The sequence below is a fragment of the Hippocampus zosterae genome, chromosome 18 (genome assembly GCF_025434085.1).
Source record: "Hippocampus zosterae strain Florida chromosome 18, ASM2543408v3, whole genome shotgun sequence".
Lineage (NCBI taxonomy): Eukaryota > Metazoa > Chordata > Actinopteri > Syngnathiformes > Syngnathidae > Hippocampus > Hippocampus zosterae.
The window spans coordinates 5,583,336-5,610,984 of record NC_067468.1 but is presented as its reverse complement, the minus strand read 5'-3'; the positions used below and the strand labels follow the sequence as shown (position 1 = coordinate 5,610,984).

The 27,649-nt window shown below is 41.0% G+C and overlaps 2 protein-coding genes across 3 annotated transcripts in view; one reads left to right on the top strand and one right to left on the bottom strand.

Annotated features, from left to right (window-relative positions):
- prkab1a (protein kinase, AMP-activated, beta 1 non-catalytic subunit, a) overlaps positions 1-27,649 on the top strand; it is a 306,897-nt gene that overhangs the window by 126,854 nt on the left and 152,394 nt on the right. The window lies entirely within an intron of this gene.
- LOC127590806 (leucine-rich repeat transmembrane neuronal protein 4) overlaps positions 451-27,649 on the bottom strand; it is an 85,096-nt gene continuing 57,897 nt past the window's right edge. Inside the window, exon 3 of one of the 2 annotated variants that reach the window (XM_052050269.1) lies at positions 451-5,962. In XM_052050269.1, coding sequence (XP_051906229.1) covers positions 5,645-5,962 — 318 coding nt within the window. In that variant the 3' untranslated portion in view covers positions 451-5,644. The remainder of the gene's footprint in view (positions 5,963-27,649) is intronic. The other variant, XR_007959768.1, reaches the window with a different exon arrangement.

Below are 27,649 nucleotides of genomic sequence, written 5' to 3'. Positions count from 1 at the left end.
ATCTTTAAACTGCAGCTGGCACAAATTGCAAATCACTTTAATTCAGATAAACGAAAGATCAAAGTTTCCATCTTATCGGTTTATTATTTTTTGAATCATCAAATTTTTTACAAAACATTTTCTGACAATAATTTAATCAAAGAGCCATATGTTTGCACTTGGACCAAGTCTCCACAAAAAAAACAAAACAAAAAAAATCTGAGTACAATAAAAGCAAAATAGAAATAAAAGAGAGAGGGAAAACAACAACAAAAACAAAGCCAAAAAAACAAACCCAAAACAACAAAGCAACTACCAAACAAGGCAGCACATATTTACACCCTACAGAAATCAATGCTCTGCAGAAATTGGATGGGAGGGAAACAGCGGGGAATCAATTGTTTTGCACATTTACAGTAGGAGGCAGGGAAATAAAGGGAACGTGCTCTGGGTCTGCACGGAAACAAATACTTTTATTTCTTTTTCTAATCTTACTTTATGCCAGCTCGCCTGCTTTCTCTCTCAGTGTCATGACACATTAAACACGAGATTAAACTGTCACTTGTTTTCATTCAAACCTCATCTCCTTCGGTGTTTGCATTAAATACACTCAGGGGCGTAAACGGGATTTGTCAGGCAAATGAAAAAATGTGTTTCCCCGACAAAAGTTAATGATCACATCTTGCTATTGGACGTACCCTCTGACATGAGCCATGGCAGAAAAACAGTGTCGGCATGACATGAGCCACAGGTTAAAGACCTTCTGCTCATGTGAAACAGTAATGGACAATAACGATCAATGAGGACCGGGCAGGCATGAGCATCAGTTGTAGTGACACTGGCGAAAGGAAGGTGGAGGAGGATGTGACGCTGTAGGGGCACACACACTCACACACACTTAGGCCCATTTTTTCCTACATGCAGAGTACAGCTTTTCTTGTAAGTACACATTACGTCTTGTCCATTTGCAATGTGAGATATATTTGTGGTGTTAGTCCTAGGGCTTGGGCAAATTATTCATTAAATAAGAAGAAAAAAATATATATTTTTTTTTAATGTGCCATGAACTGTACAATTTTGTTACAAATCTATTAAATGACTCCAGTGTGCTGTAAAGGGGAATAGGGAGCAGCGTTGACTTGCGGATGAGAGACCCGATGCACATCATAGCAGGAAAAGCTCCAAATCCGTATTTGACTTGCAATTAATTTCTCAAATCTAGTCGGTTATGGATTAGAAATCAGCGAGCCGTCACAGATTGCCTTGGGTGAGCTCAATTTGATGGATGCACCAAAAAGCTATTGAATATTAAGTATTTTTTTAGAGTGTGTGTGCACTCTTGATTAGTCTTAAGTTTTAGGCTTTCTGCTGCCAGAGGGTGAAAAAAATCCAAGTTCATTCTTGACAGTGTCGTAATCATTTACGTGAAGTGTGAGTCTCTCTTCAATTGTTGCTACATGAGCATGCATATAAGTATTTAAACGTCTTACAAAATGCAAGCAATTCAAGAATGCCACTTCGCTTGTGCGCTCAGCCGAAGAACTTGGTATGCTTCTGATACATCGGGAAGAAACCTGCCCGAGACGTTCAGGCATGTAACATCACAGTAATAAATGTAATTGCACTTATCTGTTTGTCCTCCCAAATGTACAGTGTTTCCTGGTGGACCAACTGATCTCTACTGCTGCATTTAGCTCTTCCTTGGTGCTTAAACCCAACAATGTGAAAGTTTTTCACTGCAAATCTCCAGGCATCTTTTTTTTCTCACCCCACCACAAGCAAAATGAAAATTTAAAAAAAAAGAAAAACCTGAAAATAATAAATAAATAACAATCCAACAATACAAATAAATAAATAAAAGAAGCAAAAACCTCCCAGCAGAAATGAGGGGGTGTTGGAGAGCTTGCTGTGCAATTAAATCCTAAACAAACAAAATTGGAGTCCACACAGAATAAAACCTGTTGGCGTTGTCGGCCTTACGCGGATAGACTTGAACTTCAGCTCGAACATGCATCATTAAGCATGCAGAGCCTTTGCAGCCCACTCCTCAATGGTGAAAAAAAAATAAAAAAACAACAACAAAAACAAAATAATTACTCCCAGCAAGACAACATTGTTTGTGTTCTACTAAAGAAGGATAACGCTACAACGGTCACTGAACTAACTTGGCACTGATAAGAATATGAATAAATAAAACAGAAAAATTGCCTATGGATTTATTTTAGTGGACCAATTGAATTTTGGGAAAGCAAGAAAGAAGAAAAGAAACTGGATTGGACAAAAATGATGGTTTAACCACAAAAGGTTGTTGTTTGGCATCATGGTGTGTACCACACTGAACATGGACCACAGGGTGCTAAGGAGAGGGTGTTAGAAAGACGGGATATTAGAAAGACAATATACAGTACATACCGTATTTTGCGGACAACAAGTTTTTTTATTTTTTATTTTGGCCGCCTTATGTGTGAAATGAACAGATTATTTTATCATTTCACATAATTTTCACATTAAACCGCAAGGGAGTGCTATAGGCCTGTCTCGATAAATTGACGATGAGTGTGACGTCAGTGTCGGAGAAGAGGAAGCACCGCATCTTCTACCACCAGAGTTGGCAGTGTTGTTTAAAAGTGACACAGAGGATGAAGCCGAAGCGATTTATAATCCGGAAAATATGATAATTTCTTACCTGTCCGTATTGGTTTGTGTTGACTGAAAAATTCATTTAGAATCGTCACCATGCGTATTGTTCTGGTGTTAATCAAACACTCAAACTTTAAAATCATGTTTGCAATGTTTTTAATTTTTTTAAATTTTTTATTCCTTAATTAATTGTTCAGCCTTGGGGGTTATCAACGTTTGACCGGCTGGTTTGCTGGACTATCAGAGGACATACTCGAAACGAGGATACTTTTCAGAGAGTGAGTGCTATACACAAAATATTTCTGTGGTGAACTAGCATGAATAACGCCAATTATCAATAAGAAGAATTGGGCATTTTAAAAATGTTGATCTTTTGACAAAAAAAAAACATCAAAACACACACACTCACACACATCATTTAAAAGATAGACCTGGAAACATATTTGTCAGATGTTAATACTATCCCTCCAGTCATTATCTGGAAAAACAAAAGTTGCTGTCATGATCCAGTACATATAAAAAATAAAAAAAATACATAAAAAAAAAAACAGAATTGGAGTATTTCCCCATCTGTCGCAGACCCACTCAGGTAGGAATTTTCCAAAAGCTATATTTTTTTCCCTACCATGCTTATTAATTGCCTCAGAATAAAGTGGTAAAGCATGGCTGTCATTTGTTGCAATATGACAGCGTACTTTTGTCAGTGAACCACAGAAGGCAATACCACCAAAAGTACCAAGATCCAGCTTGAGACTCGATAAGCTTAATGAGCCAGACAGTGAGTATCACTCTACAGGGGCTGTAATCGGTCCCTCAAAAAAACAGTTCAGCTCCCAACATGTTCTTCTCAGACAGGTATCTTCTCGACTGTCAATTTCCTCAAACAAGATGCAGCCCAAAGTATTAACATGCAAGGATAAATCAATAATCAGTTATCGCCAGAGCAACGAGAGCGGAATTTCAAAAGAGCAAGGCAGACAGAATACTGTATGGGCAGAATTGAGATCCCTCCTCTTACAATATTTTATTGGCTGAGCTGCTTTTCCCAAAGAAACTCCACCAGCACGATGACGCAATTGCAGGAAGCGATTCGACTGCATTGTTTTTGCAATGTACTGTACATCAAGGGAGGCTGAAACGCTTGTTTTTTTGGGGGTGTGGGGGGTGAAACTGTAAAGACCTTGTGAATTGCTGTTTCGGGGTTTACATTTTGTAATGACACCTAAAAGAAATGCAGGTACAATTCCAAACAGTCGTTTGATTTGGGATGAAACTCACAACCCCCGAATATGGCCGTTGATATGAGACAAGCATGAACATGTCACAACTGGGCTCGCAAATGTTCTTCCATTATTTTTGATTCGATGAAAAAGAAAAAAAAACAAAAACGCTTCAGGGTTAATAATAGTGGGAGCAAATAGAAAAATATTCATCATTGAAACAGGAGCAGGACAGTTTCAGCTTTCTAACACTTAGATCCCACACTGGAAAAATGAGTAAGGCTCCTCTTTCTGTCCATCAGATGTTACAGCAGAAAGTCTTATTTTCTTGCCGTTTGAAAAGATTTTGTATATACAAGATAAATACACTCTGTTTAGTTTTTTTTTTTTTTTTACCCTTGATACAGCTAGCGAATGTCTTGACATCATCGTTGCACACCTTAAAAAGTGTCTCTTTTGTTCATGACAACAGCCAAAAAATAAAAGATAAATAATGAACTAGTTTCTGATCTTGACGGCCAGTCCATGTGGCAAATGTCAGTTGTTTAGTTAATCTGGTGAAGAGTTCCAATATCTCCAAGGTGGATCATCACTTGGATGTAAATGGGGGTGGGAGGGGCAAACAAACAAAAAATAGACAAGATCCCTGTGCATTGTTTGCTTTGAGTCTTTCTTGCTCCACAAGTCAGTGAATAGCAACGCTTGACATGTTTGCCAAAAGTTTACAGAGCGCCGTGATGTCTCGTACTGGACCCCGGGGAGATGTCAGGCAGTATTCCCAATTTATCCACAGGCTGAGACCAAGTCAACGTGATGATTCAACATGCCCTCACGAGGCACTGCTTTGCTCTGTGATGGCGGGGGTGGAGGGGTAGGGGTTAGGGTTCAGGGAGCAAAACATGGTCAGAGATGATGCTCTCCGAATTTTCCTCTTATGATCAAAAGTCTGTCGTGATTCCAAATGGGGCAGTGAGAGTGGTCAGCGGACCTCTTCACGGATACAGTATGTACATGACTTGGCAATCATCTTTCCTCACAGATTCAGCATGTTGTTGTTGGGCTCTACGCATCTACAAAAGGTGTGACAGTCTTTTAACAGGACCTTGTACATTTAAAGTGTGTTGCTGTGGAATGGTTTTACAGGCTATAACTACTCGATGAACACCAACTCATCACCATCTGATTACGATGCCAATTTGTTTCAAACAAAACCTCAGACGTTTAGTTTTGTGTGCAACAATTTAGCAAAGATGCTTGTTTATCATATTTTAAGAAATGCCCTCAACGTATGTTCAGTTTAACGAATATTTTTGTTTTTTGTAACTCTTTGGTTTGATATGTATACGGACAGAATTAATTTGATCGCACATCCAAAATTAAAAGTCAAACAAAGCAGATACGAGCTCACGGTAATCGTTCACTGTGAGAGAGGACTGATCCAGATGAAATAATGATCAAAATTGGTTCAACAGCCTTTTGTACTCCTTTCTGTCCCAACAGTCAGAGTACATGCACTGTCGCAACCTTGCAAAAACACAACCCGTTCTGTTGAAATGGCAAAAAAAATAATAATTAACATACACAATTTGAAAAATAAACTTTTTTTATATGACCCAGACCATCGTCAATTCGGCGTTACGGAAAATAACGTGTTATCCCGGGGGACTGTGTATTCACTCAGATTGTGTGTAACATGAAAACCAAAACCTTTCTTCTTACTAACGTTTCAAACCCGAGGTCAATAACCAGCTCAGCTGCCCCATTATTCTCAAGTCACAAGTCATCAGAGGCTGACGTCCAGCTCGCTAGCGTCCAAATTTAAGTGTGCCGGTGCGCTCAGTGGGAAGACCGCCGCTGGGAGCCTCGGTCGTCGGCCTGAGTGCTGGTGGGGGTGAACGTGGCCTTGACATTGAGGGCCCTACGGTGGCAGCGGCGGGCACGGCCGGGAGCGCCACTGTCTGTATTGTGGCCCTCTCACAAGGCCCCAGGTCTTCGAGTCCCTCCAGACACTGAGGTGGGCCCTCATAGCCCATGTTTAGCCGCAGGGGTTGATGAGCTTGGCAGTAGTCTACGATCGGCTGCTCGTATCGGTAGAAGGTCAGTGCGCCCATCTGATGAGGAACCTGTTTTGAGGGTGAGGAGAGGAAAGGAGAGTTGGGACAAGAAAAGGAAGAGACAGAAAGATTTTATTTTTTTAGTTCCTCAAACTGCTTTGAAAAATGAAAATAAATAAACAAAAACATTGACTTTGGCAAGTGTACATGAACACAGACAATACCAGATTTTAATTGATAATGTTCCAACATTAACCCTTTCAGGGACAGCGGTTACTCGAGTGGAGAGCTACTCACATGTTGTTTTGTCTTATATTGATTCATCACAATGTCACAGTTGATGCATCAACCACTACTATAGACCGTGATGTGTGTTGCCATCCACTGCCATTATTTGTTTTTTTCATGAATAAAAACACCTGACAAAAAAATAAATAAATCCTGAAGTAGGTTATTATTATTTGCGCATGAAAGGGTTAAAGTTGATATTTGCTGCTGCGGAAAATTTGCAATACACATAGGTGAAAGGTTATTGTGGTAATGTTACTGCATTACAAACGGTTGCCTTTGCGAATCCTGATAAAATTATGCCCTTAACTTGGACATTTTGTATCTATATTTTAAGAAGTTAAACACGTATGTGTAATCTAATCATGATCGCTTTCTGGACGGATACAGATACTCAATGTTTGATTTGTTGACTTGATATTTTTTCACGGGTACGGTGTGTCAGAGCTGCGGGGATTTCCAGCAGGTCTTGTTATTTATTTCATGTGACTGCAATCGCTCATATTTTTGATGTTCAGCTACGGGGTGTGGAATACTTTTGTTAGAGACCGGAAACCAAAAGTTTGGCGAACTTCAGCACCATCAATGAAATAAACACTGGACTTTTTTTTTTTTAAACCATATTTACAAAAGTTAATAAAAAAACACATACACAAGCACACACACACTTTTCTCCTGAAAGATGAAATCTTCCATTTAAAGGTACCGGTATGTAGTCATATTTTTAATTTGGGACTGACTAGCAACCTGTCATGGGTGTATCGCGCCTCTTTCATCAGCTTCAAATTCCAAAATGCAGGAGCAAAAAAAAAAAAAAAAAAACCCATAAAGGGAACATGGATATATTTAATGGTGCATTAAAACACTTTTATGCCTGGAGGGATTATGCAGTTTTTTCAAGCACTACAAAGATTTGAAATGTTTTTTTTCATCATGGTCATAATCTTTTCAAGTGTGGTTTAATGTGCATTTGTGGCTCAAATGGTTCAACAGAATTGGCAGCTTATTGCTGGCCCGCAATCATCCTCACATGGTGACCACATGCGTCTTCAGTGATTGCTGTTTACAAATGTGATGCATTTTAATGTGAAAATAGGGTTAGCCAGAGATTTAAAAAAAAAAAAAAGAAAAATGCAGATTTGGATGCGGGGGATGAGTTTTGAACACAAATCACACAGGCACTCGAACAAATAAGCCTGTACTTTTTCTCCTGTGTCATGCCGTTTGTGTCACAGCCAAGAGCACATGTCACATCTGGCCATGTATTTAGTGTGTGACCCCGCTCCCTATCCAACCTCAACACCATGCCAAACAAGCACATGCGGCTCTTGTGGCAACTCACCCCGCTTAGTTTTCCAGTGTACAATAGATCCAATAAAACTCGACTGATTACAAGATTTGTAGATGGCTTAGAAAAAACCCCCATGAAAAATAGCATAGCAACATCAACAGATACGTGCACACAGGGAACAAAAATTTAGTCACAGCACCAGATCCTTCACATTCATCCTAAACATGCATGACATGAAACTAACCTCAGAGAGGATTGGAAGTAAATCGAGTTTAGTTGAAAAGTTCCCGACTGTGAACCACAAGATTTGAGTATGAACTCAGTTGCAACACACTCAAGTTTAGGTTTTAGGAAAAACACATTTTCAACTGACAGATTAAGCCGTGTGGCTAGTTTGGGCCTTGATGTTGTCAGTTGCTCTGGTTCTTTATTTTGTCATAAAGGATCAGGTGTGGCCTAAAAACTCTTAGTATTTATTTCTCATTTATCGAGAGGAAATCTTGACCCACTTTATTTAACATCTGTAAAAAACAAACAAACAAACAAATGGAAACCAACATTTTTGAACCCCTACCCCAAAGCAGGGTTTTACTTCCAAGACCATCTTAAGACCAGGGCCTGTGATTAGGAGGAACTGATTCCCCTGAAGATTACCGGTGTGAACCCTACCCCAAAGCAGGGTTTTCCTTCAAGACCATCTTAAGACCAAGGCCTGTGATTACGAGGAACTGATTCCCCTGAAGATTACCGGTATACTACCGTGTTTTCCGCACTAAAAGGCACACCTAAAAGCCTTCCATTTTCTTAAAAGCTCACAGCGCGCTTTAAAATCTGGTGTGCCTTGTGTATGGTCATTACGGTAATATTTCGACCCCAAAATGGCTCCTCGCTCGAGAAATGCTGACAACGCAGAGTTCAAACTTAAAGTGATCGGTTACGCAGTTGAACATGGAAATAGAGCAGCGGCAAGAGAGTTCAACGTTAACGAGACAATGTTATAACTTGCTGTTGTTTAAGTGAACTGTGCCGCTGCTTTATTAAATAAATTTTACTGACATCTGATCGTTCTGTTGGTGTTTCCTTGAGCATAGCTCCATCTAGTGGGTGCATTGTATAGATTGCGTCTTACAATGCGGTGTGCCCAACGTATGAACAAAATTACAAAATAGGCCATTCATTGAAGGTGCACCTCATAATCCAGTGTGTCTTTTAGTGTGGAAAATACGGTATTCCAATTCATAATTTGTAATCCTTACATTTGATTTAAGTCATTTTTTTGGAGATAAGCAAATCAAAAAGCAGATGCAATGTTAATTTTGAGAAAACTTGATTATCTTAAAAAAAATAATCTAAAATTTAAGCAGCAACGGACCGTTTAAGTGACATGAGCATGTCATTTTCGCAGCTCACGCTTAATCCATAAAAAGCCAAATGAAAATAGTCAAGGCCAACAAAATGCAGTTCGAGAATTACCCAAAACCACCCCAGAAAACATCTGCAACACCAGGTCTGAATAAAAACACTTGCTTCCAGCCCGAAGCTAGATCATAACATGATTATATTGAGTCACACCGCACTATAATTCAGCAATTGTGCAACACTGCAGTCATATATTCTTATAAAGCAGCAACTGCGAGCTGGTGTCTAGTGTAGCTTGAAAACGAATAGCAGACCTATCCCCTTTTCCGTCGCCCTACCAAGCTTTTCTGTCAAGCAAGAATCTCCATAACCAACAGCTCTCCGGCTTCCTGAACCTCCTCCCTGCTCAAATGGTCTCCATTAAGTGAAGCTGACTCATTACATTAGAGGCACTCAGTGGATTACTCCCATCATTTCCCTCTTAGTTTAAGCCCTTCGCCAACCCGGCCTCGGCCGCCACACCACCACCTCAGCCGCCGTTTCACACATCGCGGTCCACCTCACCTCTGCTCACGGCTCCCTGCCCAGTGCATTGAATTAATTAACTGATATTAACTCCGAAGCGTCTTGGTGGATCCGATCAGGGTGCGAGGGCGTTCATTTGCCCTCGTGCACAATTTGTGCGGCGACGGTATAAATGATGGCTACAAAGACACCCACTATAAATATTTATATTTGTAAATATAATATATATATGTTATATATATTATATTTATATATATATATAGGGATATTTTTAAGCCTCGCCGTAAGACACTGAAATGTACTGTATTTTACATGAAGACAAAGGCATGACTAAAGCGAGTCAGGTACAGATTGCCTCCTTGCAAACAATTTCAGGGTGCCCATCAAGCATGAAGAAACATTTTTTTCAGACTGATAGTGGAGCTGTTTGAATGATAAAGATCCCGCCCGACATGAGAGAGAAATCTCTCGATAGAAATGAGCAGGAGGATATGCAAACAGTGGAGAAAATTGCTCGTCTCACAAAGAGTAAACGACACGCAGCGACTTCCCAGAAGAATAGCAAAACCCCTGATGCAAAAATGTAAGACGCAAAGTAGCTAGTAGTACTGTATTAGGGGCCAAATACTTTTTCAACAAATCACCATTTTTACGTCAAACCACCGACACAGACTCAGGAACATTTAAGACCGGCAAATGCTTTCTCTCTAGAGCAGGGGTGTCAAAGTCATTTTTGTCGCGGGCCACATTGAAGTTACTCTTTCCCTCGGAGGGCCGGTATGACTGAAACTATATAAAAAAGTCGGGAAGAACGGTTTATTCGACTATTATATAACTGATGTAATGAGCGGTGGTGACAAGAAACTGCTGACAATATGTTTTATTTGTTACAAGTAAGAAGTTGAACTCTGATCCAGATTTTAGCAAGAATAACGGAAGTTGAGGTGTTTGATTTGCTTTCACGGGCCACATAAAATTATGTTGTGGGCCAGATCTGGCCCCTGGGCCTTGAGTTTGACATCAGTGTTCTCGACCGTTATACTTGCAGTCCCATCAGTGTGGGGTAGTCCAGTACCATATGCTCAATGGCTATAATATCAAGGGAGTCCAGTGTATTATGATATTCATATCCGTATTCTTATGATAAGATGTTCGTTGTCCCTGAAAAAAATCCAAGCTATGTTGAACAACAAAATGCTGAAATTTTTGGAACTGAAGCTCTCCTTCATGTGTAGGAAAAACGGTAAATGCATTTCCTGTGACGCCTCAAATAAGCTTTGTGTGTTTCACAGTACCTTTATATTCAGTTCATGTGCATGATACTGAATGTGACTCGGAAAGCACCACAAAAGTTTGCCTAAAAAGACAACAGTTGAAGTGCTGCGTAATTAAAGCAACACGCGGAAGGGAAAAATAGTTTCCATCGCATGGTTTCTTTATGTATGAGAGATGAGTTTTGCTCGAGTTATTCGAATGCTTATTGTAGACATCGCAGTTGCAAGGCTATTTGCATGAAGGAGAAAAATAACGGTGCCACCCGTGCTGCACCGCTGGCTGCGTATTTTGATCCTTTGGGTGTCTGCCACCAATATCTGCGCTTGTGCTAACAATGACTGGCGCGGCGCCTCTTCCTGGATCCTGTCTCTGTATGCCTGAATGCACTCTCGTACTTTGCTGACCTTCATTCCCAATGCTCTGAAAAAATTTGAAAGAGCCGCGTTGTGTAGAAGAACACACCACTGTAGAAACACTTTGATCAGAGAATTGTAGTTTTTTTCCTGGCGTTATTTTAAATTAATTACGACTCAACAATTCAAATTTCACTGTACTGACTTTAAGACAAGAAAAAAAACATCTCAGCAAGTACTTGGATTTCCATTGACTCTTATTGCTTTACATTCACTCTTCTATGTAAAAGGAACAAAAGAGGCAGTGACAATGCACCACGTGTAAATACCCTTCCAGAGCTATTGGGGTGTCTAGCCACCCATTTTCTGGACTGTCAATATCTAAATAAATCATTGACTATATTCCCTACCGTTATTAGGCTGTATTGTGTGTCACACAGAGAATCAACATAAACAAGTACTGTGAAAAGTAGTTCAACTAATATGACAGCTAGCCATTGAATTGTACTCCTTCAAAGGTACTCTATATGGAATTCAAAATCCATTGTTTCTGCTGTTCAAAATAAATGTCTAGATGTCACCATAATTTAGGCGCACTTCCGAAATATACTGTACACGGGATCCCATGGATGATGTTGGGTAAATTGTAAATAGAATAAAACATTCATTAAATATAACACTGTCCCAAACGGACACTTTCTCATTGTTAATACACTAGCTTCTGGAAAAAAATAAATAAATAAATAAAAATACATGGATTACAATTGTTATCTAGGAATTTTCAGATACTGTACTCCATTGTCTTTCTCTGAGAAGCCCAGGGAGCCCGTTCAAATGAGGCTATAAACATTTAAAATCAGTATGAATATCCTTGTAAAGGTGAGGTTCCTGGGAACTATTTCCGTGGTGTGGGATGAACTGAAAACATTTTACTGTGGTTTGTTGGTAAATATCAGCAAGAGCTGCATCTACCCGTACAAACAGTGAACGCCAACTCCAAGCTGGGTAATGCTTCAAGATAATGCAAACGCCAGCATGACAACACCGTGAGAATGACAATAATAAATGGCTTTCGTTTTAGCAGGAACAATTCCTGAATTCAAAGTGCTGGTACTGTAGGTATCATCATTATTTTTATCTGGAAGGGATCCATGCTAATCATTTCCCTAGAACAAATTAGAGTCAAGAGCCCTTAAAATTAAGAATGGGTGTCTGAGGACCAACATAATATCATTTGTGAAATTCTATTTTATACAAATTTTCTGGCGCATATTAAAAAGTATACATTAACTGACTAACTTTCATGAGACCAAGCAAAAGTTAAACAAGACCACAGTAGACTAGACTAGAAACTGATGTACAAATTTGGCATTTGGGATGAGCCACCTCACGAGTAGGAGGCTTGCTCCAAAACGGCGATGTTCTTCTGGGCCAGGAGTTGGATGTTGGCTGATGTTCAGGGTATTGTTAGCAAGTGCGTCCTGAGTTGTCCTGCTACATCACTCGCCTGTTCTCTCACACTGAACAAAGCAAATGCCGCAGGATCCCTTTAGAGACGTGCTGATTAATAGTCTGGCCCACCCCGAAGGGGAAAACTAATAGTTTGCAGGATGGGATTGTAATGCATCTTTTGTAATAATAGTCCAAGAACTTTTCTGACAAAGCTTCAATGCCATTGGCCTAAATGGATGCACAAAGACACATTATTTGTTGTGAATAATGTTCAGATTCATTCAGTTAAATCCTTCCAGGTACACTAATATTCGCAGTGGTTGGGAATCACTGAAACAGGATAGTTCAGGGGAGGCCGATATGGCGATTACGATCGACCGGTAGGCCGCGGACTGGTCACAAGTTGATTGCGGTAGGTTAGGGGGAAATGCAAAAACACAACAACTACAAAAAACAAATGGTGCATGTTATTCATATTACCGTATTTTCTGCACTATAAAACACATCAAAAAGCATTACGTTTTCTCAAATGCAATGAACCTTATAATCTGATGTACCTTATATATGGATCAATATAGAATCTTGGACGTAGCATTTTAAATGTTCAATAAAAGGCTATTTTACAGCTGCAATGGTTGTGAAAGATAGAGATATAAATAAACACACACAATGCGTGGTGGAGGTGGACCCCAAAAAGCAGGCAAGAGGGAGGAGTAGGGTGTACTTGACAAACTGTATTAAACAGAGAATACTAAATCCAAAAACAACAAAGTCCAAAGTATCAAACAAAACCCATGGCAGATGCTCAAAACTAATAGTAACAGAAACATGACCTAAATATGACAGCAGCAAAGAAACAGCAACAAACAATGACCCGACACTGAGTGGTCGTGCCAGGAGTCCTTTTAAAGCAATAACCACATAACGACCAACAGGTGTGCAGCTGCAGGGGGAGCCCTACAGTGCCACCTGTTGGTCACAAACAGAATCATGACAAAACCTGTATTTTATTGTATTTCCTTTAGAATAGCACCATCTAGTCACAAACTCTTGTATGTACTTTATTTTTCTGTTCATGTTAGGGGCCGTTGCTCATCATGGCATGCGTGTGTGCGTGCATGTGTGTATGCGTGCACGTGTGGTAACGGGGCCATCGCGGCATGTTTGTCGCTTGAAAAGTAGATCTTTGGTCAAAACAGGTACCCGTAGTAAACACACACACAATTTTACAAGAATAGATACAGATACAAGACAGATAGAGAGAATACTTAATTGTCTGACCCCGATGGTGACAGAAATTCTTCCTTGACAGGGCTCACAAACACATTCACACATTCCCATCAAGACACATTTTACACAATAAAAATGACTGAATAGATCTATAAGAAAATGGAATCAATACATTACTTGTGCATGTCAATCCTTTCATGCACCAATTATGATAACCTGTAACCCGATAACATGATAGACTGTCCACTGTAGTGACTACTGTCACTGAAAGGGTTAAAAAAGTGCAAGTTGAAATGCGAAAATATCACATCGCATATTTTCACATCTCAATGAAAAAAGGTACAGATCAAACACACACATCCCAAAACATTCTAGGTTTGATACTTTGACTAAAGTGCAGAGAGGGACTGGTGTCAACAATATCAATTTCAGTTTGAACTGGTGTGGTATTCGACAGAACATTACAGAATGCCTTGCTACACGCTCAATGCTTTATTGATTTTTTTTTTTTTTTGTTTCAGTGAAAATGCAGTTCAAATCTGAAAAGGCTCTGCTCCAGATTTGACACTTTGCACAAATGAATGACGACAAGCTGCGAATGCTTCAAGATAACATAATAGAGGCCACGCAGAATGTTGTTGTCAGGGACAAAAGTGTAAAGTAAAAGAATGCACGTATAATTTCGCTCACAATGTTGGCTTCCGCAACAAGGGGGAAGAAGGCAAAAGAAGAAAGCAAAACCAAGGCCCTCGTCCCGCTTTCATGCGCTGACGAGGGCCCGCGATGAGCGCTCCACGACAGCCTCCCCACTTTGATGCATACACAACAAATGGGCCATGAAATGTGACTGAAAGCTTGATGCCGCGGCTTGTTGTTCCTCTCATGAGTGATCGCCGTTTGCTTTGTAGGGACGTGTTGTCTTAACAGGTCGCCACTTGATGTAAGGATTGAAACAACTGCACAATCAAAGAGAATATTGCTCAGTTTTGATCACACTTCATCAAATTTGCTGCGGTTGTACGACTACCAGACCATTTGACATGTATTTCCATTATTTTGGTGACTGTTTACAACCTTCTGTGAAGCTGATGATCAACGATCAATTATCGGTTTGTGGTATTTTAAAATATGAGAGGCATCATAGCCGATGCAAGGAAAGATAGACGTGCCGTCCTTTTTTAAAAAATATTAAAACTGCATGCTGTTGAATATTCTCTCTTCATAACGCACACATCATTCATGTAAAGGCCTGCTCATTCTCTTATTACCGCAACTTCCAAAATTTCCTCAGCGGCAAAGCCCTGCTTCATGTGCTGCTTCCAGAAACGGCAACAGCGCGTGAGAGTAATGAGCATGACCTGACATCAACTGTGGTTCAACACTGAGAACATCAGTTCCACACTAATCATGTATATTGGGAGTGGAGTGTGCCTGGAAAGGCAAGCGGAGGCTTTTAAAGGCTGCAACTAATAAGATACAGCATGTAAAAAAAAAAGAGAGTTGGGCATCAGCCAAAACTGATAAGCAGAACCTCTCCCCTCTGCTTCCTTTTGGGTGTCTCTATAAAGTGACTTCAGAATATTCTGACACAGATGTCCTTTCATTGTGATTATGGAGAATCACTCGTCCAAGCAAACCGCCTCAAGCACCCCAACGCAGGATGAGAGATCCGGTCATAAATCCTATTTCTGAAACGACTAGATTAGATTTTTTTTTGTTAAGATAAAACCCAGGATAATATTTTACTTTAATAAGCTTCTTTCCAGAAGTTTATTTATTTGGTTTTTTGGAACCAACCGAAAACTGTGAGCAGGCACTTTTAATCAACCATTCATCCATTTTCTGAACAGTTTTATCGTCACAAGGGATGCGGGGTGTCCTGGAGCCTATCCCAGCCGTCTTTGGGCAGTAGGCAGGGGACACCCTGAACCGGTTGCCAGCCAATTGCAGGGCACACATAGACATAAACCCATCTGCACTCACAATCACACCTAGGGACAATTTTGAGTGTTCAATCAGCCTGTCATGCATGTTTTTTTGGAACGTGGGAGGAAACCGGAGTACCCGGAGAAAGCCCACACAGGCATGGGGAGAACATGCAAACTCCATACAGCAAGGCTGGAGCCTGAATTGAACCCGGTACCTCTGCACTATGAGGTTGACGCACTAACCTCATAAGTGAGTGATGACAGATAGCGAGGAGACAATTCATTCATATTCCACTAAACTTAATAAACCTGTATACAAACACAACATGGTGCTTTTAAATTACCAATGTATGATAAAACACGGTTAGTTTGTTTTGGAGAGTTGCGTTACCGACAAGAAGCTTTGTCTGTTTCTGAGATGGTGTTGCGCTCACGTCACTTGCTGCAGCGTTTGTTTTAGCTGGCGTTGCGTTCAAGTTCCAGGGAGGGTGACCTTTGTTTATTTGTTTGCTGGTGTTACGTTTAAATAGCGTTTTTCGTTTTTCTCTCTAGTGTGTGTGTGTGTGGCGGGGGGGGGGGGGGGGGGGGCAGTGTCTTTGCCTAATCTGGCGGAGAAAATGTTTAAATGTAAAGTAGCGATTTAAAAAGAACATTGTCTTGTGCTTGTTCCTACTACTACTAAAACTACTGTTTTTTTTTTTTTTTTTTTCCAAGATGGCGCCCGAGTAGGCAGCCTTCGGCAAGTGCTCTTCAAGAGCCTTGCTTTTTTGTTCTTTTTTGCTGTTTTTGTCTTTTGTCACATGTTGTTTGTTGTTTCATTGTGTGGACCTGATATGGACTGTTTTCAGCGCTTTTTGGCCATGACATTCGTCAAAGGAGCAGTATCTGTGCTTGGTGGTTGCGCCTTCTCGGCAGCACGCCTGTACCAGCACAGATTTTGATTGGGAGGAATGTCGGCGCCATTGACTGTCGTTGCTGGACAGACCTGGGGCGCTTGTGTTTTTTGCGCCAGTAATGGGCAGCATTTTTCACAACCCCGATTTGTTCAGTGGCTATGTCAGCGCTGTTGGACAGTTGGCGTTGGTGCGGCTGGATGGATGGCCGCTGAAGTTGAGGATGAGGAGAGAGGAGCGTTGGCGAAGAGCGCCGATGCGTATTTGGAACCGTGAGTCGCCGCTTGGAATTGAAATGGATTTCCATGGGACAGGAGAAGTGAACCAATCTCTTTTTTCGGCAATGGATGCTACAGCTTCTTGTTGACTTTGAAACTTAGCTTGTAGCCGACGTGTGCACATTTTGAGCATGACGTCTCTGATCCACTGGTTAAAGGACACTTTGATTCTCTCCTCTTTCATCTCAAACCGCTTCAAACAACAAAGCGTGTGACGGAAAAGTGGTTAGGACTGGACGACTGTCCATGTTTTATGTTATGTGTTGTGTTTATTATTTTACCTTATGTTAACTGTTTTGTAAAGCGCTTTGTTACAGCTGCCGCTGTTGTGAAAGCGCTATATAAATCAGCATGTATTGTATTGTATTGTATTGTACTACTAACAAATAATAGCTGCTATATAAAATAAGATAAGATAAGATAAGATATCTTTTATCTGTCAAGAATGCTCTTCTTTTTTGCTGTTTTTGTCTTTTGTTTTGTCACATGTTGTTTGTTGTTTCATTGTGTGGACCTGATATGGACTGTTTTCAGCGCTTTTTGGCCACGACATTAGTCAAAGGAGCAGTATCTGCGCTTGGTGGTTGCGCCTTCTCGGCAGCACGCCTGTACCAGCACAGATTTTGATTGGGAGGAATGTCGGCGCCATTGACTGTCGTTGCTGGACAGACCTGGGGCGCTTGTGTTTTTTGCGCCAGTAATGGGCAGCATTTTTCACAACCCCGATTTGTTCAGTGGCTATGTCAGCGCTGTTGGACAGTTGGCGTTGGTGCGGCTGGATGGATGGCCGCTGAAGTTGAGGATGAGGAGAGAGGAGCGTTGGCGAAGAGCGCCGATGCGTATTTGAAACCGTGAGTCGCCACTTGGAATTGAAATGGATTTCCATGGGACAGGAGAAGTGAAACAATCTCTTTTTTCGTCAATGGATGCTACAGCTTCTTGTTGACTTTGAAACTTAGCTTGTAAACGACGTGTGCACATTTTGAGCATGACGTCTCTGATCCACTGGTTAAAGGACACTTTGATTCTGCTTCAAACAACAAAGCGTGTGACGGAAAAGTGGTTAGGACTGCACGACTGTCCGTGTTTTATGTTATGTGTTGTGTTTATTATTTTACTTTATGTTAACTGTTTTGTAAAGCGCTTTGTTACAGCTGCCGCTGTTGTGAAAGCGCTATATAAATCAGCATGTATTGTATTGTATTGTATTGTATTGTATTGTATTGTATTGTATTGTATTGTATTGTATTGTAAAACCACTGGACCACCGGGCTGCCCACTTTTAATCAGAACCTGCCAAGGTCTGTTAATGGTTAATTGGCAAGTTCAGGGAGCAAACACAATCAATTGCCATGATTGATGTGTATATCAGGACCCCTACTGATACTGGCACTGTGACCAATCTGTTTTTTCTGCATAAACATCTTTCATTAAATGAGTTTAACCCTTTCAGGGACAGCGGTTACGACAGTGGACAGCTTACCATGCTATCAGGTCACAGGGTGCATGAAATGGTTTATACAATCAAAAAGTATGTTGGCCACAATAAGAAGAGATTTATTGGAGAGATGGCTGATGATAGCAACAATACCATATAAAGTCACAATGATTCTAGTCGCACTACACATTTGGGTCATTGCTGTTCCGCACATCCGATTCATGGTCGTCATGTTTTGGACTTGTCATCCGTCCATCAACGACAAGTGGCATGCTACACTTTATAGAGAGAATGACAAGTGTTCCAAGAGTGCTTGGTCATTTATAGCAGACCGAATTTCTGATGAGAAAGGAATTTTTCCAATCTGCGCATTATCAATTTCCTGCCACGTACTTGAGTGGCTTGATAGTGGCCCTGACTCAAGAGTCTCCCGACTTTGAATTAAGCTTGATTTCCACTTTGCACGTCCAGTTTCAGGTCAATTACCAATTGACTTTATCAAGGGAAAAAAAAACAGCTTGGGCAAATTTAGCATCATGAGTCAAATGAAATCTAGTCGCAATGTATATTCTTCTGTGCACTGAATGCAGATCTGCTGTGAGCAGCGACAATCAAACGCTGAATTGCAGAACCCGCAATAGTAGAGAAACCTTGTTTGTTGTCTGTTTACTAAATGTTAATTAAAAACTGCCTCAATGCTTCAATTCCCGATGAATTTTTCATCATTGGGTGGCTTTTAGTGATTGCTCCTGCAATGGGGCAGTGATAATTAGATAGCTGTCAGTGAATTTCCCAATCAGCACCACTTCCTTGTTTATGATCCACGTACGTACAGTGACCTCAATCCCCACAATCACAAAACCAGAGGGAGGAAATAGGAAGACAAGCAACATGAGCACTAGGAGAACAGGGAAACTTCCCAATAAAAGGTCCGAGCTAAAATTTGAAATCAGACGCTTTGAGCCTGAGGCAGATGTGCTTTACTTTTTTCCCCTCAAATTCTTTTATATAGTTTCGGACTCAGTGGTTAGCACGTCGGCTTCACAGTGCAGAGGTCACCGGGTTCGATTCCAGCTCCGGCCTCCCTGTGTGGAGTTTGCATGTTCTCCCCGGGCCTGCGTAGGTTTTCTCCGGGTGCTCCGGTTTCCTCCCATATTCCAAAAATATGCATGGCAGGCTGATTGAACACTCTGAATTGTCCCCTAGGTGTGAGTGTGAGCGTGGATGGTTGTTCGTCTCTGTGTGCCCTGCGATTGGCTGGCAACCGATTCAAGGTGTCCCCCGCCTACTGCCCGGAGACAGCTGGGATAGGCTCCAGAACCACCCGCGACCCTAGTGAGGATCAAGCGGTACGGAAGATGAATGAATGAATAGTATCGGACTTCGAAATGACATTCCAGGATCAGTTCAGAACAAATAAGGTTAAAATTGGGATGTAAATGTATTTAATTATTAAAGACTTTCAAATCCTACGAGGAGGAGTGAGGCCGATTTTCACCATGCCGAATTCAACTGTATATTATGTTTTGTTTTGTTTTTTTTTCTCCTGGGTGAGTCTATCCTTTTATCCATCTGTTCCTTCCCTGGCAAACAATCTTTTGATGCTGGAAAATTAATGTATTCATTCAGAAAGTGTACATAGCAGCTCCGAGACACTTGGGCACAGCAGGCCTTTGAGCTAAATGCCATTTCTTCAGTGTAAATGGCTCCCTTTGACAACACCAACACATTCATTTTAGCAGCTTGAGAGGAAACGTGCTCTTTTTTTTCCTTTTTAAAAAAAAAATATTTATTTATTTTTGCTACTTAGACTCAATCGCAGTTGCAAGCCTTTTTACTATTTAACCTGTACGGCAAAGCTACCACGTGCGTCTCACTCGATTGTAGTCAAACATTACACTGAAGGCTAAGTGATATACAGTCACACCTTGGTTTACGAGTTGACCTATTTCTGTGCCAGTGTTCGTAACTCAAGTTGTCCATATCTCAAATCAACTTTCCATTAAGATGAATGGAAATGCCATTAATCTGTTGCAAAATATTTGTCATGTGTTTTCTGCTTAGGAAAATATCCCTCCTATAATTGTCCGCTAATTAAATAGAATATAAAAGTAACAATATTCTGCTCTTTCATGACACCTTGTTTCAGTACAACCTATAAATGAATAGTACATGTAGATTTGGTGCCCGAACACAACCTAGAAACTCGCGGCTAAGCTTTTTTTTTTGTTCCAACAGAGAGGAAAAAATACATTCCTGTGATTACATGTCCTGTCTTACATGTCCTGACTTCATGTGTTGCTGCACTGTTTGTGTTCAAATACCAGTTATTTCAAGGCTTATAATAATAATAATAATAATACATTTTATTTATAAGCGCCTTTCAAGACACCCAAGGACACTTTACAAAAACAAAAAACAAAACATTACGGGTACACTGTTGTTTACATAAAACACAAAGAAGTGGGGTGCTTGTTTTTGTATATATTAAGATTAAGAAAACCTTTATTAGTCTCGCAATGGAGAAATTCCAGATTCACAGCAGCAAAGTTATGAAAGGAAGAAGTAGAACAACAAAAAAATAGGAGCTGCTGGAAAGGCAGCCACTCTCGCGGCGCCATTTTGAAGTCAAAATAACAAAAATAACAACACAACACATAGGACAGAGACAGTCGTGCAATCTTCACCACTTTTCTGCATACACTTTGTTGTCTAAAGCAGTTATAGATGAAAGAGGAGAGGATCAAAGTGTCCTTTAACCAGTGGATCAGAGACATCATGCTGAAAATGTGCACACGTCTGCTACAAGCAAAGTTTTGAAAGCAAACACGAAGCTGTAGCGTCCATTGACGAAAAGAGATTAGTTCGCTTCTCCTGTCCCACATAATCCGCTTCAAACTCCAAGCCGCGACTCCCAGTTCCAAATCAGAATCGGTGCTCCGCGCTAACGCGGATATTGTATCTCAAATTATAACTAGCTACTATTAATGCATCAAAATAGCTAAATACTACTTTTACTACTACTACTCATAATAATGACAGAAACATTTAAGTGGCACTTGCATCATCCTGAAATATTACATTTTAAGAAGTAAATTATTCAATGAAAAACCAGCTTCCAGGTGAATCAGAAATTTGATTGAATATGCCAGGTTTATTGACCACAAAACACCTACTGTATCTGGTTGGGAATCAGCTCCTTGTTAAATTCAGATAATGGCCGCATTGGAAATGTGGTGGAGCAATATAAATGCAGTCTTGTGATGTTACATACTGTAACTGTTGTCGCATGTGTGAGACAGAGAGAGAAATCAAAAGATTGAGGACATTGTCTTTCTCCTCTCTGATGAGTAATATGCCAATCCTTCACTTCCTTTGTGTTATTGTAGATAGGAAAGCAGCTGTGGGCACTATCCTTTTGACTGAATCTCTCCCAAGGTAATTGCTCTTTCTACTTTACTTTCAAAGCCCTGTCAGTCTCTGTGCGCTAAATGACAGCTTGGTAGTAACTGAATTATGGAATGGGTGGAGGAGAGAGATTCACAAAGCCTTCTCTTGTCGTACTTGCTGAAAGGTCTGATTACATGGTCATGTCCGGGTCATCAAGACAACCGTTTCGTTGGCAATTTCTCCACTTGTGTAACATGTCACCTAATGTGATTAACTGAATTAAGCGTGAAAGCAAGTGCTGTTCTTGCAGTCCCTCAGACACGGTGATTAATTTTCTTAACACCTTTGAAACCACAGCAATATCTTAAAAACTGGCACGGGGATAGGATGATAGTCAAATATTGTGGAAAAATAATTTGTGCAGTGTGAAGGACAGGTTAAGATAAGGTAAGATAAGAGATCAGGTAGCCGGCTGGTTAGCACGTTGGCCTCGCAGTACAGGGTTCGATTCCAGTTCCGGCCTTCATGTGTGGAGTTTGCATGTTCTCACTGTGCCTGTGTGGGTTTTCTCTGGGTACTCCAGTTTCCTCCCACATTCCAAAAACATGCGTTGCAGGTAAATGGAATTGTCCATAGGTGCGAATGTGAGCACGGATGGTTTTTCGTCTCTGTGTGCGTTGCGACTGGATGGCAACCACTTCAGGGTGTACCCCGTGGCAGTCGAAGACAGTAGGGATAGGATCCGGCACACCCGCGGCCCTTGCAAGGATAAAGCGGATCACAAAATGGATGGTTGGATGGTAATGAGGGAGGCTCTGGCCTCCTTTGTGCTGCAGGACTTGCCCATGGTCTACCCCTGGAAGGTGCTGGCTGCGTGCTCCGGTCTCCAGTGTGACTTAAGATTTTGGTGGGTGACCCTTTTTAGCTAGGCACACAAAAACACAATAATTTCCACTTAGTTTGGGGCACAGCGAATTGACTGATCACTGCCCGAAGATAGTTTGGATAGGCTCCAGCACACTAATGTATCCATTCGTTACACACATACATATTTTTAGTGGATAGTCACAGGGAGAATGTTTCTTTGTCTGTCCTGATTTTTGCTCCACCAAATTTGTTTCACACTATTTGTGGAGGATAAAGGTGTTCACTTCAAATAATAGAAATAAAAGGAAAGTTTTTTTTTCCTCCTCTGTTTTTCTGTCACTTTTTGAGCTCCAGAGAGGGTCAGGGAAGGTCACCACACTCACATGCATATTAATAAAATAGTGTCCGTGTGACTGTTCAAGTAAATTGTTCATCATTATTTCCACTTCCATACAAATATATTTTTTTTCTAAAGTTATTCCAAGTCTTTATCTTACCCGGTGGTATGCTTGAAGCACTTTGGTATTATATGATTATTACTTTGATTAAGATGTTAGCCATAATGCCCCATTCAACTTCTCTCTCACTTCACGGCGGTAAAACCATGCTGATGTGTATTTGGCTTGCTGTCTGCTATATTATTACATGAAATGAAGTGCTTTGTTTCTTTTTCACCCTCGAGATCAATTGACGGTTGGGTTGTATACTGATAAACCCTTGTGGCTTGTCAGCCAAACTTCTGTTTTTGTGTGCGATTTTGTGGGGTGAAGAATACCGATAGAAGCTGGATGGCGATGTGATTGAAAGACTGGTATGTTTCCTGTCTTCTTCAAGGTTGATTTAACGACTGGATTAGATTCGGCAGCCCTGCTGCTATGATATCATAATCCTTATTTACAAAGCTCATGCAGCTCTGCTGATCTGCCAACATCCTCACGCTGTCAGTGGAGGTGCTTGCAAAATAAAAGTGGAGTGCACCAAATCTGTGCCCGGTTGTTTTTTTTTTTGTTTTTTTAAACGCAGTGTGTCTTTTCCATTTCAAACCAATCCGCATTTGCGAAGCAAGCCAACATGGTGGTGCAATTTTTTTACAAAGATGGATACACCTGATGGTTGTGAGGAGCAATTGATAATTTCAATGGGCTGAAGATGACATTGGATGAATAAAGAGAAACTTTCATCCATCCATCCATCCATGCCGGAGCCTATCTCAGCCATCTTTGGGCAGTAGGCGGATGACACCCTGAACCGGTTGCCAGCCAATCACAGGGCACAAACAGATGAATAACTATTCACGCTCACACTCACACCTAGGGACAATTTAGAGAGTTCAACCAGCCTGCCATGCATGTTTTCGGAATGTGGAAGAAAACGGGAGTACCCGGAGAAAACCCACGCAGGCCCGGGGAGAACATGCAAACTCCACACAGGGAGGCCGGAGCTGGAATTGAATCCAGTACCTCTGCACTGTGAGGTTGACGAACTAACCATTGGGCTGCTATTAAGAGAAACATGACAAATTAAATTAAATTTGGCATTAAGATAACAGAAGATGGATTCTGGCAGTGAGGTATGCATTGCTATGGATTTAGTCCGTTCATGTTTAGAAATATTCTCCAAATATCATAGCTTACCCTTCATACTGTCCAACTTTGCTCTTACTTACCCAGTATAGTAAGTCCATTATTGTTTTTTTGAATTCCCTACCATTTTACTCATCCATAAAAGCAGTGATTTTCTTGTGAAACTAGTACATTCCAGTAACTAGATAGGAATAACTACCGTGAGTCTGCTGTGCCACACATATATTGATTATATGCATAATGCATAAAATTTTCATTATGTGGTTTGGCCAAATCAATAAATTCCACTGCATATATCTCTACAAATGAATTTCTGAATGATTTTGCAAATCATAACAGTGTTAGGGGATTGCGTAAATTCTTCTTGAACATGTTCTGACTGATCCAGTGCAATGTTTTAAGAGCATGGAAATATTATTATTAGTTCTATGTCTTAAAATTTGCAGGTCTGGATACATCCTTGATTTCAGTGTAACTGGCAACTATATGAGGTATAGTGATGATTCTAGCGGAGGAAAAGTGAAGTGTTTTGTTGGATTTTTGTATTTACAAGAATTAATGGCAAAGCATTAGGTTTCATCCCAATTAACAGTTGTGCAAAGTTTATATTCTTCTCAGCCATACGTTCAGTCATAGCAATAATCATAGCCTGCCCTGTCTTGTTAATTGATACATTAATATAATCAGCAACAGTAAAATAAGGTTTTCATTTTCTCAGCCTTGACAAAGTGTCTGTGCTGTGCTGCCTTCAGTTTCTTCAGCCCACCATTTGTACGAGTGTGCGTTGTAGCTTTACCAGGTGCAGAATAATCGCAGTGTCCCCCTGACAGTCTGACATGAGCCATTGTGGATAATGGGGCTGTTCCCTCTTGGAAATGCTTTCATCCTTTTACAGTGCACTGCATGCTCAGCATCAATTTCTAAGTAAATGTCTTTTTTGCGTCTCGAGGATTCTTAAATTTTCAACCAAGATCATCTCCATCCATTTCCCGATCCACAAGGGCCAAGGCGGGTGCTGTAGCCTATCCCAGCTGTCTTCGGGCAGTAGGCAGGGGACACCCTGAACCGGTTGCCAGCCAATCGCAGTGCACACAGAGACCAACAACCATCCACACTCACAAACACACCGAGGGACAATTTAGAGTGTTCAATCGGCCTGCCATGTATGTTTTTGGAATGTGGGAGGAAACTGGAGTACCCAGAGAAAACCCACGCATGACCGGGGAGAACATGCAAACTCCACACAGGGAGGCCAGAGCTGGACTTGAACCCGGTATTTCTGCACTGTGAGGTTGACACGCTTACCACTGGATCACCGGGTCACTCCCAAGATCACCTTTTAGATCTAATTTGTACACCCGTAATGACAAAGTGATGACAAAGCAATCAGAGAACGCATTAGGAATTATTCAGAATCTTATACTGGCTTTTGCTGTATTCTGTAGAGTGTGCTTCTATTCCTATACCAATGTCCTCCTTGAAGAGCATCTTTAAAGTAACAGACTTATATAAAAGTGAAGGGAATGGGCAATAAATATCAAATGGGCTTGGCCCTGCATGTTTGCTGTTACATTAGAATGCAGCCGTTGAAGCCGGAACCTCTGTCTGCATTTCGATTCAACGACGCGATGGGAGAATGTGCAGCGGATGTCTCATTAAAATCCAAGAAAGGTGACCGTTCCAGTGCTTCTCTTACATTATGCCACATTCTTGTGGCTTTTGCTGACACCCTAGCCTGTTGGAGAGTCAAGTCAAGTCAGTATTTATAGAGCACTTTCAAACAGCCATCGCTGCATACAAAGTGCTGTACATGGAGCAATTTAACATGGACAATAAACAGTAAGACAAATCGGTAATAACGGCGGTAGAAAGCACCAAACAGTAAAATCAAGAATAAATCTAAGTCATGCTGAGTCGAATGCCAAATAATACAAGTGAGTTTTGAGGAGGGCTTTGAAGATGGGCAGCGAGGAGGCTTGCCGAATGTTCAGTGAGAGGTCATTCCAGAGAGAGTGACTAGCAACAGAAAAGGTTCGATCCCCTCTGAGCCTCAGTTTAGTTCTTGGTACTTCTAATAATGTCTGGTCCACAGACCTGAGGCGCCGGGCAGGTGTGTAGGGGGATAGGGGACAGAATGCAACAAATGGAAACAGATTTAAAGTATTTTATGTAAGTAGTGCATACACAAAACCTCCCTTGAGTGAAGGAAATATTTTTTTTTGGTTGCTTAGATCAGTGTTGCACAAAAAAAAAAAAGAAGTCATGTTCACAACTGTATTGAAGCTGATACAGTGTGGGCCGAAAACAAAGTCATTCCTTTTTTATTTTTTTCCCCGCACGGCAGAAGTAGGCCTATGCACTCTTAAATGTACCCATCAAGTTTCACTGCTCCATTCCTTGTTGGTCGACTGACAGGGAAATCACCTGGGGAGATGAGGTTTCTCATTAAAATTCTTTCTCCAGCTACTGTCATGTTGGGAAATGTATTCACGACGTCACCCAGTACGATCTATGTACACTCTAAAAATTGGATCCCCTCAGAGTCCGTAAAAGTAACTGTTGGAGCAGCGGTTGTGTTGCTTTGAAGGCAATTCTTCAAAATCCCAGAAGTTTAAAGGGGCCCTTTCATCATAATCCATTTTTTTCCAGTTTTGTGAATAAACAAAAGTAAATTGGACATCAAAATGAGTCTGTGACGATGTTTAAAGTTGAGCGGTTTGTCATTTGCATTCAATAGCCTTCTAAACGAGTGGATGTGAATTTGACGGCATTGTGTCAGAGGATCGTGATTTATTATTCAAATATGTGCTCATTTCTTGGTTGCTACGCACTCAGTCAACTCTGGAAAAAATGACTGACAGCGACACGCGCATCGACTAGAACGTCTCACCAGCTGCCAATCTCAGAGGAGTTGAGGGATAAACTGCTGCTATTTATTTTTGGAGACACTACATAGTGTTTTGGAACCAGAAATGTGCTTTTCTTGCACCAAAGATTTTACACAATGAAAAAAAAAACCTTCCAAATTCGAGGGTGCTTTCATACTGTTCCTGACAGAATGTACAAAAAAATATGAAAATTCAGGTGAGATGCTCTTGAAGTGAATTTCAATAGGTTGGCAACTCTGGGTTTTTACATACACAGTCACCTACCATAAGTTTAGACACACCCCTTTTAAGCATGAGAAAAGTTTTTACTGCAGGAAACAGCGGCCACAATTTCCAATGCGTTTCCTTCAATTCTAATTTTACACGGGCAGCTTTTTGGTCTCCCTTATGCCACAGATCTAATGAATAAAAATGTCATGCCAACCAAGAAAGAATAAAGAAAATCTCCACTCAGAGATGTCAGTGATTCTCACGTTCTGCCTTTGCCGCGGAAAGTTCACCTTCCTCAAGTAAATTGGCCCGGTGATTTATTCCTCCCTGACATTCTCGCGTCGGAACCTGGGCATCTGTTCCTTGCAAGGAGATGACAGGACTATTGTTAGGGGGCGGCAGTCATGGAAAGCTTTTCTCATGTCACGTTCGGTGTCCCTTTTCCACTTTCTCTCACCCTCTCTTTCTTTGGTTCTGCTGATAAATCCCGTCAGAAAGTAATGGTATC